At 34.5% G+C, this 16,812-nt stretch overlaps 1 protein-coding gene across 1 annotated transcript; it reads right to left on the reverse strand.

Moving 5' to 3' along the window:
- Window positions 1–596: 596 nt before the first annotated feature.
- LOC125656969 (uncharacterized) lies at window positions 597–16,045 on the reverse strand. Its single transcript, XM_048887597.2, has 12 exons — window positions 12,970–16,045; window positions 12,253–12,405; window positions 11,495–11,601; window positions 10,633–10,865; window positions 10,280–10,509; window positions 9,942–10,055; window positions 9,554–9,622; window positions 9,421–9,489; window positions 8,387–8,485; window positions 7,900–8,070; window positions 5,516–5,605; window positions 597–2,099 (listed from the first exon to the last, which is right to left on the reverse strand). The coding sequence occupies exons 1-12, from the start codon at window positions 14,140–14,142 to the stop codon at window positions 597–599; spliced, it is 4,011 nt and encodes a 1,336-aa protein (XP_048743554.2). The 5' UTR covers window positions 14,143–16,045.
- Window positions 16,046–16,812: the final 767 nt, after the last annotated feature.

The raw sequence follows: 16,812 nt of genomic DNA on the forward strand, positions 1-16,812 counted from the left end.
GTCCTAGCACTCCGTCTAATGGCAGGTTGTATTTCCAAATATGATCATTATAACGACCATATGATTTGCAAAATTTTGACTTCAAACGAGACGGTTGAAACCCCTTGCAACATTAACTTATTTGTCAGTTGTGTGTAAATAACAAAGAACATCATCGAGGAACTAAGATTATACCAATTAGCAAGGATTTGCCCCCATCATGGATATTGGTCTACTGATGTGTTATGTACTGAACATCTTTAATACAATTATCTCACCTCAATACTATTTGGGCAACATGAAAAACAAGTTCTTAGACTAACCATTTAATAAAGTGTCTTTTGAAAATTGACGATGTACCATACTACCATATACATGTTACTATATACATGTATGTTGTGATATGAAAGACTAAACATTTGATATGATAATATTGTTTCATTGATAAAGTATAGCAGCATTTTCTATATACATTATGACAAAAATTGAATATTATGATTTGTACATTGAAAAAAAAAAATTGAAAACGGCAAAATATATAGAGAATGTTTAAATGATGTATTACTAGTTTGGTATCAAAATCAATTGCCGTCTAAATGAAATGAACAATATTGACCTTAAAAAAATGGAAAGAATTGTACTTCATTTGGAACCATCGTAAGACATTGCCCAAAAACTTCAAAACTCTTCCCTCCTTTGCAAGCAATCTTTGTCCACGAATCGTCACTTATGGAATAAACCAGATCAAAGTCTAATTGTTCTTCATTGTCATTTCGACCCCCAATCATATATATTTCGTTGTGGCGCAGAAAGAGTCCAAACATCACACGTTTTTCTGGCGGATCTTTAAGCATAACGCTGCGCTTTTTTTCGATGGAATATTTCATGAATTGCCCCTGTTCCGTCGCAATGAAAATGGAATGTCCCATCAACACGGCCCTTCCACCTGAGCATTCTACAGGTAGGTATCCTTCAATCTCCACAGACTTATCTTCCAAATCAATATACTGGATCACTGATACATTTTCTCCATCATCGTTCTTTCCTCCCAAGATATAGATCCGTTTCTTGTATACAATGGATAAAGGTGAACTCACCCTCCATTTCAAATGTCCAATCACTGACCAAGAATTATGCTTCCGATCAAACTCTTCAATTTGAGATATGTTGGAACCTTTGCGTGTGTTGCCACCCAAAGCGTAGACATTACCGTTCACGCACTCTATCACGTGATGAAGTCGAGGGTATTTCATATGTGTACAAACTTTCCATTTATTCATGATGACATCACATTCTAGAAATTTCGAAGACTTTATTCCCTCTCCGGAAATATATATGTACGGCGGTTCTGTTGGCCCTGCTTGGGAACAGCACGTATCGTAACCTTTATGTATTCCAGCTACATCTTTCAGGTTGACTTTATACGCCTTTTCATCAACAATGCTGAATACTTTTGCATGTGTAAAATGGTGGTCTCCTGACTTTGTTATGGCAAACATAACTAGATAGTATTTACAGTCATGTCTCTGCGAAGTCGCAGTTTGAAATACATTCCCCGGGATTTGTTCTCGGAGGCATTCGTAAATCTCGTTGCGTGTGTCGGGGTCGCTCTTCCACCATTGATAAAGAGCATCCCTGAGTAGCAACGTTTCCTTGCAGCAGTGACTTCTTACTAAAGCTTTCATTTGAGAATTTCTGAGTGATAAAAAATCACATGTACCAATAAAGTCATCAATATTTTTCGCAATTTCATCCGCACAATTCTTTATAACGTCTGGTATTTCAAATGTATCTGCCAAGTCGAAAATCTCAAACAGTTTTTCTTTGTTTAAATGTTTTAGAAGCTTGTTTGCGCAGACCCGTTTTAAGGCGGAAAGACCATTAATGGAATTACATATCACCAAAAACTCTGAAACATGCTCATATTGGAACAACTCTTCATTGATATTTCCCGTACAAAAGTATTCTTGCATTAGACCCTTACTTTGAAAACTGAGTGACCGACACATGCTTACAGCACGTGTACACGTGGAGGGCTGACCACATTCACATTTAACCGAGAGCATCTCACTGAATTCCATTTCCTCCTCTGTACTCATGACTCCATTGCTTTTAGGTTTCTCCGACATTTCTAAGTATAGAAATAGCTGAGATTAAGAAATAGTTAGCATTGGGGAATTCCCCTCAATAGTAAGTGAATGTAAATAAAATTGCGCAATAACTTTAATTTTAGGACACTGTTATGAATAGGATAGAATGTTTGTTTTTAAAGGAGAAGAAATCATGTAAATAATTATAAATGTTGATGAATTTAGAATTTTTATAACATACGAAAGTATATCTGTGCAAAATTGGTACCGTATAAGTTTGACATTTTAAAGATATTGATATGCATGTTGTTGTGTCCAGATTTACAAATAGTTTCAATGTATCCATTGTCGAGCAAATCGACGAAATGTTTGTAGTGAAATCACTTACCTGATCAACATTTAACATCAGTCAATACACACATAACCTCTTTAAATTCATTCTACAGATTGACCGCTGTAATTATGGTCAACACAAAAATTTCTACAACTCCAGTCTATGTTTAAATTTAACTCACAGGTAGACGATAGTTCTTGATAATGCATGCACATTCTGAAGACGTAATAAACATTTAAAAGCCAATGATTTCAAAGGTATGGAAGTGGATAGAAAATATGAAATTTAATACTATATAAATAAACGAAATTACGCCATTATTCACTTTGTAAGTTTCAAATGAATACCTTGTTGACAGCGTTCATATGAACTTCAACGAATCATTGTTCAATACTTCAAATGATTTCCCCCCAATGTATTTTGTATACTTGCGAAAATTAAGCTGCATGACAAGCTCGAATCGGTGTCTTCTAAACATACCCTGTTGAATTTATAGAAATAATAAGGACCACAGTACATCATGGTATACAATGTACTAGTGCAGGGTGTATATGTGTGCAAATGCTGTTTTCATACTAGATGATGATCGATTATACCCGTGTCCTATAGATTTTGTTAATGCAAACAGTTCCAAACACATTTAGGACATACTTTATCATTGCATTACGGTATTAGGACATTTCAAAAAGTATATTTTAAAGAAAACCGGAATTACATATATTCATTTACTTGTAGTACATATAACAAAACTTATATATTTCTACAGCCCCACCTCTATTGCTAATACATCTAATATTTGCACATAAACTAGGATCATGTTCGCATTACTTGTCCTTTTGATTTGCTCAAGATTTTTTCAGTATATGATTAATACCTTAAGTCACAGGTGTGAACATTTGAAAGAAAAATATTTTGGTACCCAGTAGAATCAGGTATTAACAACATCTGGAAAAAATAACACAATTTGACCTTGTTATCAGAAAGGAAATTGTATTCTGAATTATGGAGTTACACATAAATTTATTTGTCATTGCACAACTAATTGAAGTACAAGTGAAACTTAAATACATGTACCAGTGGAATATTACATGTACACACAACTACATGTACATGTGGAATACTTAAGGTGGAAATACTGGAAAAAGAAAATAATTACATAAGATCACCTTGAACTGAGTTTTATTATTATCAGACTGAATTCTTCACCGATTTATCACAACTGAGAGATGCAGCATACCTTTATGGCTTATTGGAGTCGAGATCATGTGATCTGAATATTCAAACAAAATATTGATTCTACCAAGATCCACGTTTCCCTCGGCTTACGTGGATGCCTTGCTATATCGAACATTTTAATTTCAGGTACGAAACACTAAATGCGAGCAGTGAGGAAGAAATATCTAAACATTTTATAATTAATTTCCCCATGCACATTCAATCTTCGTTTTCAGTCATCACAACATTCATTTCGAAGCACTACCCAATAAACATATTTCACTGGTTCCTTGTAGATTTCTACGATATAATAACTGTATGTAGCCCGATAACCTGGGTCAATGGGTGAGTGGTTTAAGTAAATACGTATTTCTAATTTCATTAAGTTGTTAAGCACAGTCATCAACCAGATCAGTCCTCACAAATATATTTTATGCTTCGGAAAATTTACCACAAAAAGCTACATTTTGTGTGTAGGAAAAAGTTACGTATACTACGCAATCGGAACACCTCGCCCTTTACTCTGCTCCTTCTTTTTATGAAGTAAAAAGCGAAGGGTTCCGATTGGTATACTACGTAGAGATGTATGGTTGTTTTTTAGTTTGCGTTTTAAAAAAGCTTAAATTATTGTTTTCTCTTTTTGTCGAGAGAAATACTCAGCCTCTAATAACCACTTTGATTTAAATAAAAGAAAGCACACAGTATCATTTCAAACAAATTTATTGGATAGGTAAAATAATTCAAGTGACCATGTCTAGCGTTAGCCACGGTAACCAGGTTTTCACATACATTGTAATTTTAAAAGTAACACTTTGCATGAATTATGACAAATTATAATTATGGATATTAATTGCGACATTGAACTTGCAATTTTAAACAAAACAATAAAATATTTTCTTCAATATTCTTTGAAGAATTTAGTGATTAATTCTAATTTGACATTCATACACAACGTTTTTATCACTAGTTATACCCTGAAAAAAAATTAAACGACAGTGCACATACGTTCGCAGCACACAATCTTATTCAAATCATAAAATGATGAAATATCACAGGAGGCATGGAGTTTTGTTTCAAAGAGCTCGTAAGGAGCATGTACATGTAAACTCTGACACCATAACAAAAACAATGATTGTAATACTGGGGTATTAGACAATATCTGAGATAATACGAAAGATAATACTGATAACGAGGAAATTAAAGTTTGTGAAGTTAACATACAATTGTTTGTCTTTTAAAAAAAATTAAATATAGAGTAAATAATAAAAAAGATGATCAAAAGATCAAATTTTTTGATGGTCGAAGCAACAGGGTACACAGATTGACAAAAGATTTAATAAATATCACAATGTTGTTAATACATGGAATGTGCTACCAATACGTGAACATGGTAACGAACCATGTAATCTAATACTCATAATAGTAGCAGGGCAATAACACGAATTATTACCTCGAAAGATCCCGAAATATGCTATCGAAAGTCAATAACGGAATACACGTTTTAATGGTAGCACAACAACATGAACTCATATAACGACAACATAATTTAAACATTACTCAATATCCTTCACCAGGTCTTCAGTGCTAGCATACATGTAGAAACAATCAGTCATATTATCAAAATATGAGTGGGTTACGAAATAGTGAAACGTTTAGTACTTCATTTAATCATTTCGGTCATTCGACTTACTATATAAAAAATTGGTCGACCCACAATAATAAGTGAAAACATGTTAAGGCCAATTAAAAACAAGCAAAATATTCCAAAAGGGTGGAACATACAACAAATATCCATATCAGAGAACGAGGAAGTCGACACACATTAGTATAACTATATTTGCTAACATTACATTCTACATTACGTCGCGCCATGTTTGGATTGGGCGTAATTTTCTACGGGATACATTTTACGTGGCATATAAACGTTTTTTTGGGCGTGGTGTTGATATGTTCTCTCTTCAGCGCCCGTTGGATTTACTGGACCAACCTGTGCAAATAACAATGATAGATTTAAAATTTATAAACATATTTTTTTGTAATTTTTTCCTGTAATAGCTATAAAAACTAAACAGATTACCATGTGATTAAAGTTCATGACATTATGGGAAAAACTCATAAAAGTTCATCACATAAAATTGAGCAAACTTTTTACAAAATAAAAAGATAAGTTGAGTTACGTTTTCTTAAAACTTTCTTTGAAGTATCTGTTTACAGACATCATTCTAAATTACTGCTCACAAATCCATGCTGTTAGACAAAGTGAATGTTCATGCATAGTGAAACGGACATACATTTCTAACGAAGGGGCGGGGCAAGGCATACAAGTATAGCAAGTAACAGTTTTAAATCCAATTTTGTTGTTTTACCTGAAACTGAAGGCATATGGGATATATTTCCTTAGATAGTGATTCTCATATATAAATTAAATCAGTTCCTCAAGACAGTGTGAAGCAAAAAGGACAAAGTCAAAAATAAAATGAAATAAAACTTGAAATTAGACTCCATCTTTTCATACAACCGGTGTATCATAAACTGCTAATTTAGTCGATTTGGATATTGGTGTACTATATATATGAAACTATTTCGTCAGAAAATGGAACTTGAAATGTGAGTTTGGTGATCAGTGTGTCACAATGTTAACACCAATAAGAAAAATACAAAGATCAGTACAAGTTTAAAGCAACGAATACGACATTCTTAAAGTATTCATTAATCCAACACGCCAAGAGCAGACTGTTAAACATAATTAAAGATCACAACACAACATAAATGAATCAATCTTTAATGCGATTGGTCCGTGCAGATCACCTGACTAGATGATACATTTCAAATGATGGGAAGTAACTTGGACTTTTCCCTTTTCGGAGGTTTGGGGACTTTGAGATACTCGGACAACAAAGAATATTCTCGAGGATTTTTGGAAGATGCCACGCTCATTTCCATAACTGAACGTTGGCGGGGCGTTTTGTAAACGGACGTCCAGTCTGCGCTTGATTTGCCATCCTTCACTGTTGCCCTGGACGGCAAGTATGTACTGGAGGCATAATGACTCTTAGGGGTGCGAGTCCGTGCATTTGACACCTGATGAAAACGATGCATAAATATATATGTTCTCATTACACTGGGTGAAATAAAACAACTCTTCCACTGAAATCTGTAAAGTTCCCTAAGATTTGACACTTAAATATGACTAGTGTTCTTAAATATTCAGTTAATTTTCTTTATTATAAATAAAATTATAAAAACAGTAGTACATGTATTATCAAACCATACCTTACTGCTCAAATTAAGCTAACACTGTTTAGTATCAGCATGTTACTTGAAAAGGTGTTGTATGATGTAAAATTCACCATCAGATGTTACGTAAAGGTAACCAATATTAATAGTGATAAAAGAGTGAAGTCATTGTGAATACTGAAGGGTTTTCCATCTTCCGAGAAAGTACTTTACCAGTGACATGAACTAGGCAGTGTGTCTTAGAAAAGGGGGTGGGGTACTTCTTCCAAGGATATGCTATGTATTGTATTCGAACGTAAAACATTTGATGAATGATGATATGAAACTATTCTATTCAAACAAAACAAATCGAAAACGGAATTAGCCATGGTAGTTATCAAAAACAAAAACTGCAAAATCTCAACAGAATCGAACAACAAAAACTAAGACTGCAAAATGATTAATAATGTTGACAACATAGCACAACCATGCTTCCCTACAGGTACACAGTAACCAGGACCTACCGCTGGATGAATTACATTCTGTAATATTGGGAAATGGGGGCAACCTGCAAACAATTGAAAAAGTTACGATACGTCCGTTTAGATAAACATTGTCAAGATTTTGTATCAGCTTATCCATCGTGGAACTTACTGGTGATTTGTTCTGCAAAACAATTCGCATTCATGCATAATACATCAAGTGAAATATTAAATCTTCAATCGAAGTATAATTATCATTCGGCATGCATTATATCAACTTCAAACGGGTTTGACACTTTTAATAAACTTCTAATAATGGGGTAATCATGCGTCAGTAGGAATTATTAGACAAGCTACAAACCTTATTCGCGCATCTACCACAGACCAAATGAATGTTAAGTCAAACATCTCATGCACATCCCATCATGCTATCATTTTAATCTTTAATTTAGTCAGTGATCGCTATTCAGTTAAGTTAACTAAGCCAAACACTACCCGCAGTTAAGTTTCAGTCAAATTTTAAGCCACTATATCGCATTGCAACATTCGATCATTCACAGGCTTGTGAAAACTGCTAATGAACCAACTCAAAATCAGAGTCTCCTGTTAACTCCATCTCGCGGTCACTGATCGATGTGGCGACAGGGGAAGACAACTCTGTTGACACCTCCGTTATTGGTGTCATTGGACTGACTGTGTAAATCGGGGGCAGTCGCCCGAACCGCTGGTCAGCCTCCTCTTTTTGAGTTTTGACCTGAATCATCACGTCAATGCACAATATTCTCATTATTGCAGCAGAAATTTATTAGCATCTTTTCACATCATGATTAATGAGTTAATGGGAAAATATACAAGTTTAAAGATGTTAATGGAACCTTCTGAAGTCTTTCAGAACATCAAATCCAGTCAAATTGTTAGTGTCAGTAGAAATTTATTCATGAAGAGGGAAGTGTTGATCTACATTTGTTTCATTAAAGAAAGAACAATGATTTGAAATGGGTGCAATGATAACCACAAGTGTCACCGCAAACCAGATTCAAAAACAGGTAGAAAGAGAAAAGAACTCTTACCTGACTCCATTTATATTCCTCATCAAACTGGGCTAATTGTTTCTTCAACATAATCCAATCTGAAGCTTGTCGTGTTAAACTACGGGCCAACATGTTATGCTACAAGGTAAATATAGCTGTATTCATTGTGTACTTCAGAGGCTTTGTCAACATCTGAACAAATTCATCAATGATTAATAACGAATTGTCCCTCTCAGTTCCATTCTCCGAGTATATTAATTCAAAAGATACTTTATTTATCAATATTTTTAAAATTATTCTTTTCAGTGGGAAATGTTAACTCCCCCTCTAAAAATATGTCATGAGATACTTTTTTGTGTAATTGAAATCCTTCGTTGGCATTTCTCCTGTATGCATTAGTGCAAATTATTTTCTGTACATGGTATGACCCATCAAAATCTTACAACTGTGATGTCATGAAATACTCTTTGATTTCACAGGCCATTTACATGCTGCCACGTTGTAAATTCTTAATTCATTTGGTGGATATAATGCAAATTTGCCTCATGCTTATCATATGATGCAACATAATTTTTAAAACTGTACCTACAATACACAATTACAATATACTAATATCACTATATTTTCAATTGAAGTCGATTACTTTAAAATTTTGCATAACTCTAGCGATCTATATAGCTAGCAACATAATATTGTTCGACAAGCATAATGAAATCATAATTGTTTGATAATCTAAATTGAATCAGTGAACAATTTCAATACGTATATAGACAGTGAATTTTGCATGTAGTGCAATTGCAAACCAAATCACCGTGTGGAAAAATATGACAGGTGGTTAAATTTTGTACAATTCAAATGAATTTTCTTTTACAAAATTGTGCACAAAAATTAAGTCTGAATAAAATATTATTCTGATAAGGGTATGGGGGATATCAATACAATTGTATATCAAAAGTGACAAATCTGTGCAAAACAGCAAAGACATCTTGTATATACGATTAATATTTCAAACCATATTGGAAAAACTAGAATTGTGTGTGCAAGCTTTACAGGCACAGCACTCTAGAACCTACTTGTGACTTCTCGCGAGTTAGATCCCTAGAAAGGGTTCTATTTCTCATATTAGATGTCTCCAGACGATGCTGCAAAGAGAGAAACAGTCCTACATAACTAGAGACCTAAGAAATACCCATCTCTAACACCTACTTGTGACCTCTCCTTTGACAACTGGCTATGCATCTTGGCATTCTCTGCATACAATGTTTGAATTCTTTTCTGCAAAATTTCAAGTCATGTTTTCAGCACATATATAGACAGAATCTATGAATTAGAAATTTCTCTCTATCTGTGCTGCCCCAATTCTAGAGAATACAGCAATTGTTAAACCTTACGTATGAGGTTACATGTATTACATTTTGACTTCATGTGCACATGGATCGTTCCTGAAATCCATCTAATGTGAAAACACAGTTACAAAATCTGACAAATTTATATCTACAATGACTAAACTTCAACATCCATGCATCTAATTTTGCGCATACAAATGCAATAAATACAATGTATAATTCACAGCACCCACAATGAATATACTCACAATGATTTCGTCTTTGTCAGTCATGGCATGTTTGGTTTTCTTTATCAATGTGGCATTGTCTTGTTTGAGTCTCTGAATTTCCCTTTTGAGGTTTCCGTTTTCCTCAAGAAGTACCTAAAAATCCACCAGGCTTTCATTCAACAAGCAACAAAAATTTCATTGCATAATGATAGTAATAATAGACATATTAAATTAGAATGGAATTATTATTTAACGTTATCTTTATAACCGCACAAATAAGTACTCTAATATTATATATATAGTTACTATACAAATGTACCATGTCAACAAAAATACACCTTGCATCAACTTTATCGCTATCAAAATTATTTTCCTACCTCATTTTTTCTGATGACATCATTGACCCGCACATTTCCACCTAACAATGAGTATGAAGAAGGATGTGGAACCCTGGGAGATTCTCCCTCCTCTCCCGTTGATACAGGGGTTACATGACCACTTCCTCCACCCATTTTCCTTCTCTCCAGTTCTAGTAGTTGCTGGTATTTCTTAGTCAGTTGCTGGGATTTGTGCAGTTCGCGCTGCATTTCTTTCAGTTTCTCATCAGCTATTCATTTGAACATGATAAATGTGAAGTAATAACAGCATATGAACCTATTCAAGAATATAATCAAAAGTCTATAATTTCAAAAGTTGAAATAAAAGACACTCATTCTCATTGATGAATTACCATCTTTGGCCTTCTTCTCAAACATCTTCATGAGACGTAGTGTGTTTGTCCGGGACATACTGGAGTCATCGTGGAGTTTTTTATTCTGCTGGTTCAACATCTTTGACTCGTTCATTTTTTCATGGAGTGTTAATTCCGTTTTGAGCTTTTGGTTCTGCATTTCAATATTGCGCATGAGTTGAGCTTTCAGCTCATACGTCAGTTCTTGCTCGTCAGGACTTAACTGCGGTTTCCTAGGGAGTATAATAATTTACAAAATAAAGATGTGTAAACAAATCACGCATCCATTTTCGAAAAATAAGAAATATCCATGAACACATATAGTTTTAAAGCACAAGGGTATTAAGTCGAATTCGCTTTTGGGGGTGTATTACTGTTCAATGGAGAAAGTACAGGTAGCGGTAAATGACGTCATAACCAAGCAGAACAATACAAACTGTATCAGCACTGCGTACTATGCCCATTATTTCTGTTTAAATGTTTATGTGAGTTATGAAATGATAATCCAGTGTTGTAATCAACGTTCACCATCACTAGATAGGTTTGAGAAACTTAATTTGACTTTTAATTTTTCCTTGTTGACAAAAAAGTCATAAACACTTACATATCTCAGAACTTTGTCACAAAATTTAAGTAAAAATGGACATGTTTCGAATATAGTATGCAGATGTCTATCTGCTTGGAAAACAAATTAAAGGCTAAGTCTAGTTTTCTAAATAACAACTATGTTAAATGATTGACCTTGGATACAGATTGGGGTATATAACGTTCGTGCATTTATCTGCAGTAGTGAATTTCAAAAAACTAATACTGGCATATTTATTTTTTTTTTTTACCAGTGAATGAACTTTGTCTTACTGACCTTGAATTTGAACCTCCTGATCTTGCAACTTCCTGAGTTGGTTTCTCTTCCCTTTTCCCTAATTTCTTTCCAAGGTCATCCTGAACTTCTTTCAGCTCTCCAAGCGCCTGGATACATACGTACATCATTTACAAAATGAACTTTACAAACGTAATGGAAATTGATCAAATATATACATGTACTCAAAATTACTAATTTCATGAAAAGCTACACTGAAGTGTTTGGAGTTTTTCAAATATATTACCTTTTTGAGTGAATTTCAGAAAGAATATGAAGATGTAGATCTGGGCGGAATGTAAAAATACAAAAGACTTCATGGGGAGAATTTATCATAGATGAAACGGTTTATCAATGATAAAACCCGTGCTGATTATTTCACATATATGTCTATTGGGATCCACTGTCCTTAACGACACTTGTTACAAACAAACGTTTTAAAAACATGAAAATTAATTTTATGTCTTTATAAGTAGAATTAATTCCTTTACCATACAGATTACAAATTATTCCCATTATTTCTCAATGAAGTAAAAAACAACAGGGAAAATTTATGTAGAGTTATATAGGGAGAGGTAATATATTTAAACTTTTGAACATCATAGAAAATTTACAAGTCCCTTATTTCTCTCAAAGAAATTTCATGTTTGTATTCATTACAACCTCACTAAGCCAAAACATATGATGAAACTTTATGTATCAATTGTAATTGAATAAATGTAAAGAATTGCAGGTAGTGACACATTGGTATTTGTCCACACCTGTTGATACAGCTGTTCCGTTTCCATCAGCTGCTCGTACAAAGTTTCCATGATAGGTTTAGCATCTTTGTCTTTCTTTCCTTCTAGCTTTTTCAGATTTTCTTGAATATCCTGTTGTTTCTTTTTAAACGTGTCCAGGGTCTGCTGCATTTTCTGTAAAATAAAGGAATAATATCGTGATCAATTGAATAAAGAGGCGAACTAAACCATAGGTTTAAGGCACAATATTTTTAAAGCAAAACGAACGATTGAGTTGCGGACACATCTGTTCATAATGATACAACAGAAGACATGTCGCCCATATGAAATATTCCCATGTAGAGTGAGGAAATATTTGAATGGGTTCTGCTGAGATTTTACATTAGATTTCATGCTTAGTAAGAGACACAAACATAGCCAGTAATTTTCCCTAAGGCTCTGCACCTTAATCAATAAAGCAAGTTTTCTTCTTTTAATTCTGTATTTCCTGGTTTCTTGTCGATCAGGCAAATATGTATCTAATTTCAGTTTTCTCTCTCTTTTTATGCTTATCGTAAGACTTTCGCTATCGTAAAGCGAATCACAAAATCCCCTGATTTTCTCATATAGTAAACGGGCCTTTCTTTTCTTGGCTCTTTGTTTCTTTTCGAGTCTTTTCATTTTCTTTGTCTTCTTTTTCTTCTTCTTTAACGGTTTAAGATTACTAGTGTCAAGCTCATCCTCGAAATCACTAAACACGTCATCTCTTGAATTCAAATCTGGGGTGTAGAAATCGGTATTTATGGAGTGTCTGTCGTCCTCGGAATCAGTAGAAATCCCGCCATTTCTGGGGTCGCTCATGTTGAATGGATTGTGGGAAAACCCTCTCTCCAGTCTTGGAGTTATAATCACACTTGTTATCGGTTTTAACTCAGAGGAACTTCTCATTTTCCCCACATCGTCTTCTTCCTCCGATTCCTCCATTATTGGCTCTTCCAGCATGAGAAGACTCGATCTAGTATCGCGAGATTCTTTCCTCATTTTAAGTTTTATTTCCTCGCTCAAACTTTCAGTATAAACAGCATCTTTGATTTTTCTTTGTCTTTTCTTTCTGAGTGTTGTGACAATTTTGTTGGGTAACTCTCTAATGGTATCTTTTCGTGTACTTTCAGTAAACAGGGATCTACGTCTCTCTTTTTTACCTTGTCCTAAGGCCTTATCCTTCAATATATTGTCTGTTAATGAGTTTCGTTTATTGTTTTCTTTCTCCTTGGGTATACTCTGCGTCGCTGCAGGTTCATTTTTCTTCTCCTTGAGGTTCTTTTCGTTCGAGATATGCTTGTTTTTCTGTGCATTTTTGTCTTCCGTTTTCTTCCGTTTCTCGGTGTTAGTAGGTTTCCCTTTCGTTGTGTTGTTTTTAGAACTCCCAAGATCTTTAGCTCTACCCTGCTTTTTATTTCTATCATTTGATTTCTTTTCTTTCTTTACTTTCTCTAGGTTTTCAACAGTAGAGATACTATTCTTTGGTTTGTCTTGCTTTTCAACAGTAAAGTCGGTGTTCTTTGTTTTGTCTTGCTTTTCAACAGTATAGTTACTATTCTTTGTTTTGTCTACATTTTCATCATTACTATCCTTTCTCGAATCTTTTCTTGCTTTTTTATCATCCCTCCTCTTCAACACTTCAGAAACCAATTCGTCATCTGTTATGATATTTTTGTCCAATTTATCGACCTCACAACCTTTCCTGTTATCTTTACCCATATCGAAATTGTCATCCATGGAAAATACATGTTCTTTATCGCGTGAATAGTTCAAGTTTCCCCCTAAGTCTTTTGATTCTTCATCAAATGAAATTTCTTCTTGCACTGGAGAATCATCGACATCCAGCTTTACCGGTTGTTGATCCATTACAGTTGCTATGTCGTCTTTCATATCATATTATTCCTCAACTGTACCCACATGCTTGACTATCATATTGGTCAGCAACCAACTTGCTCGTACAGACGTTGTATCACTGCTTCTATTTTCTAGTACTGTAGATGAATCCCGAGCTTGCATTTAGCGTGTGTACTCTTCTACTGGAGAGGCAGTGAGAAACTGTCACCTGGCGGTGGTATCCTAGTAATGTTCCCCCAAACATCGCAGTCCCTGTTTAATATTGTGTTTTGGGTCTAATGTCAATCCTAACATCTTAACTTGCATATTGTACATGTAGTATGCATGATGGGTGTTAAGACGATTAACATGGTTAATACTGCAACGTAATCAAAGTTCATATATAGGTTAGTAGTATACCACACTACTCAAGCTTAAAACATGTTCGGTGCATGCATACAGAATTTTGAAATCGATAGTGAAACAATTCTTGGCATGTACGATGAGCACAATTGGATGAGCACAATTGTTGGATAATCTTTCTTGTTCAATATTTATCTTTCCTAAGTGTTTTGAGTTGGTTTAACGCATTAATTATATTATTATAACGATCTAATTTACAAATACGATCCGTCAGTGGGATAAATACTCTCTGACGTGTTTTATACCCATTGTTAGGCCGTTCTTAACACGCTGATTTGGACTACGGATTACTCCGTTTACCTGATCGAGATATTGGGGTTACAGCGGGTGTGACCGGTCGATAGAGGATGCGTCCTACTCCTAAGCATCTGATCCCACCTCCGGTGTGTTCAAGGGTCAGTGTTTGCCTTATTCTTAATTTTGTATTGTTTATAGTAATTATAAAATTGATCACTGTTCGTTATATTCACCTTTAATTCAGTACATATTGGACACAATCCAATATCAAAGCACATTCTATTTAGTAAAGCATCTTTTGATCAGAAATAGATTGAGGGGAAAGTAAAAATCTGCAATGTAAGACACTCAAAAGCTGAATCATGGTTGGTAAACATAGAGTCACGGGGTCAGATCTGGGTATGTGGACCAAAAACCAATGTTGAAAGACAGTACTTCATCTGAATGAGATTTTTCAACATATATTTTCAAATCTCTGATCAGTTAATATTATTTGTTTCTATCCGTGTAAGCCATTCCGACATTTTATGCTTTTGGTTCTTTTGCAACTTCAAAGGGATTTGGTGTCCCATAAAAATAGCATTGCTCAAGAACTCATGTACTAAAGTTAATGATGCATAAAAACAGTGTTTTTAAAAAGTCAGGGCCCAATATCTATACGAAATTTTATCAATGTTTCACTTTCTGAGGTCTTTGAAAGAGGTGACAAAAAGAACATTACATTTACCAAACACAAAGTCATTATCGCGTTCGTATAGACGTCCATTGTGAAATGTGAAAACCACTTGCAGTGCTAAACCAGAACTGACATTTAAATGGATTACCGTGATGCAGTTTTAATCTTCTTAACACGGCAAGATTAAACTATTAGCAAACCAAATTATTTAGACCCGCTGAAATGGATTTAAAGAAAGCTGCATATTATTGGACAATTTAGAAGTAGTTTAGATTTAAAGGGGAAAAAAATCGAAAATTGGGTGTGTGGGTGGTCCTCCCATATTCTCTTCGATTCCTACAGATTTACATAAAAACTATATATATAGTAAATACATCACAGAATTTTAAAAAAATAGTGAAGATGTTCGTCTTCTTTTGCTGTAGAGCGTGTAATTGTAAAATGCAATTACATTTGTACAACATCATCAATCCCTCCTTGGGAAGGTGAAGTAATTTCTTCATGACTGGTTTTGATATACTTGTATCAAAACTACATCTGCAGAAAAACTCATTTATGTGTATCGTTTTAAGACATTCCATTGTGATCAATCAGACAGTGGAGACACCAGAAGCACAGGATCAGAGCATGCTGTTACCTTGGAGATTCGTGTTCCTGTAAACCCCGCTCGGACTCGCTGATTACAGAGAAAACATTAATTCTCCTATTTAAATGTCACATGGGAAGCGATAATTAGCAGTGCGCAAACACTGTACATGTAATATACGGACACAATGAAGGGGTGAATGACTGGCTTATCTACGACAAAATATACATAAGTTTGTTTGGGTAACAACTTGGTGGTAATTTCTATTTGTGACATTCATTTCGTTGGAAATTCAAATTAAAATAGCATAGAATAATCATGAAGTAGAGAGTGGCATTAACAAACTGCTCATACAATCAAACGAGTGTTTACCACTTTGACACTTTCTGACTAAGCTCCAGAGTGCTTATTTAAAAAATTCAGTACCAAGATTTTTATAATAAATTTGTTATGTACAGAGACCGACTTTTAGCTACATATGTAACAAGAAGCAGGAAGTGGGCTGCTTTATTCAGAATAATTTTTTGAAAACATTGCAAAATGAATTAGACATTAAAACTAGTCTACAGCATCCAAGGTAGATCCCAGGAGGGATTCTGAAGGTAACAATGGCATCAAAGAGGATGTGCTGTTCACATTGTATCCAAACCCACCTAAAGTAAAGACCTGTCCACCCAAAACAACAACCTGTGGTAAAAGACAAGGCTTTCATACTGGGAATCCATAATACATGTAAATAAATTTCCTGCATATATGATAAACAAAATACAATATTAAGTTGAAACAGTCATTAACCCTGTCCCTC

This window comes from Ostrea edulis, chromosome 7, assembly GCF_947568905.1.
Source record: "Ostrea edulis chromosome 7, xbOstEdul1.1, whole genome shotgun sequence".
NCBI classification, from domain to species: domain Eukaryota; kingdom Metazoa; phylum Mollusca; class Bivalvia; order Ostreida; family Ostreidae; genus Ostrea; species Ostrea edulis.

Coding starts and splice junctions, on each gene's coding strand:
- LOC125656969 (XM_048887597.2), bottom strand. CDS start 14,142: ATGAAAGACGACATAGCAACTGTAATGGATCAACAACCGGTAAAGCTG. Junction 12,406..12,969: donor ATTTGAATTCAAGAGATGAC/GTGTTTAGTGAT, acceptor TTTATTTTACAG/AAAATGCAGCAGACCCTGGA. Junction 9,490..9,553: donor TGTCAAAGGAGAGGTCACAA/GTAGGTGTTAGA, acceptor CTCTCTTTGCAG/CATCGTCTGGAGACATCTAA.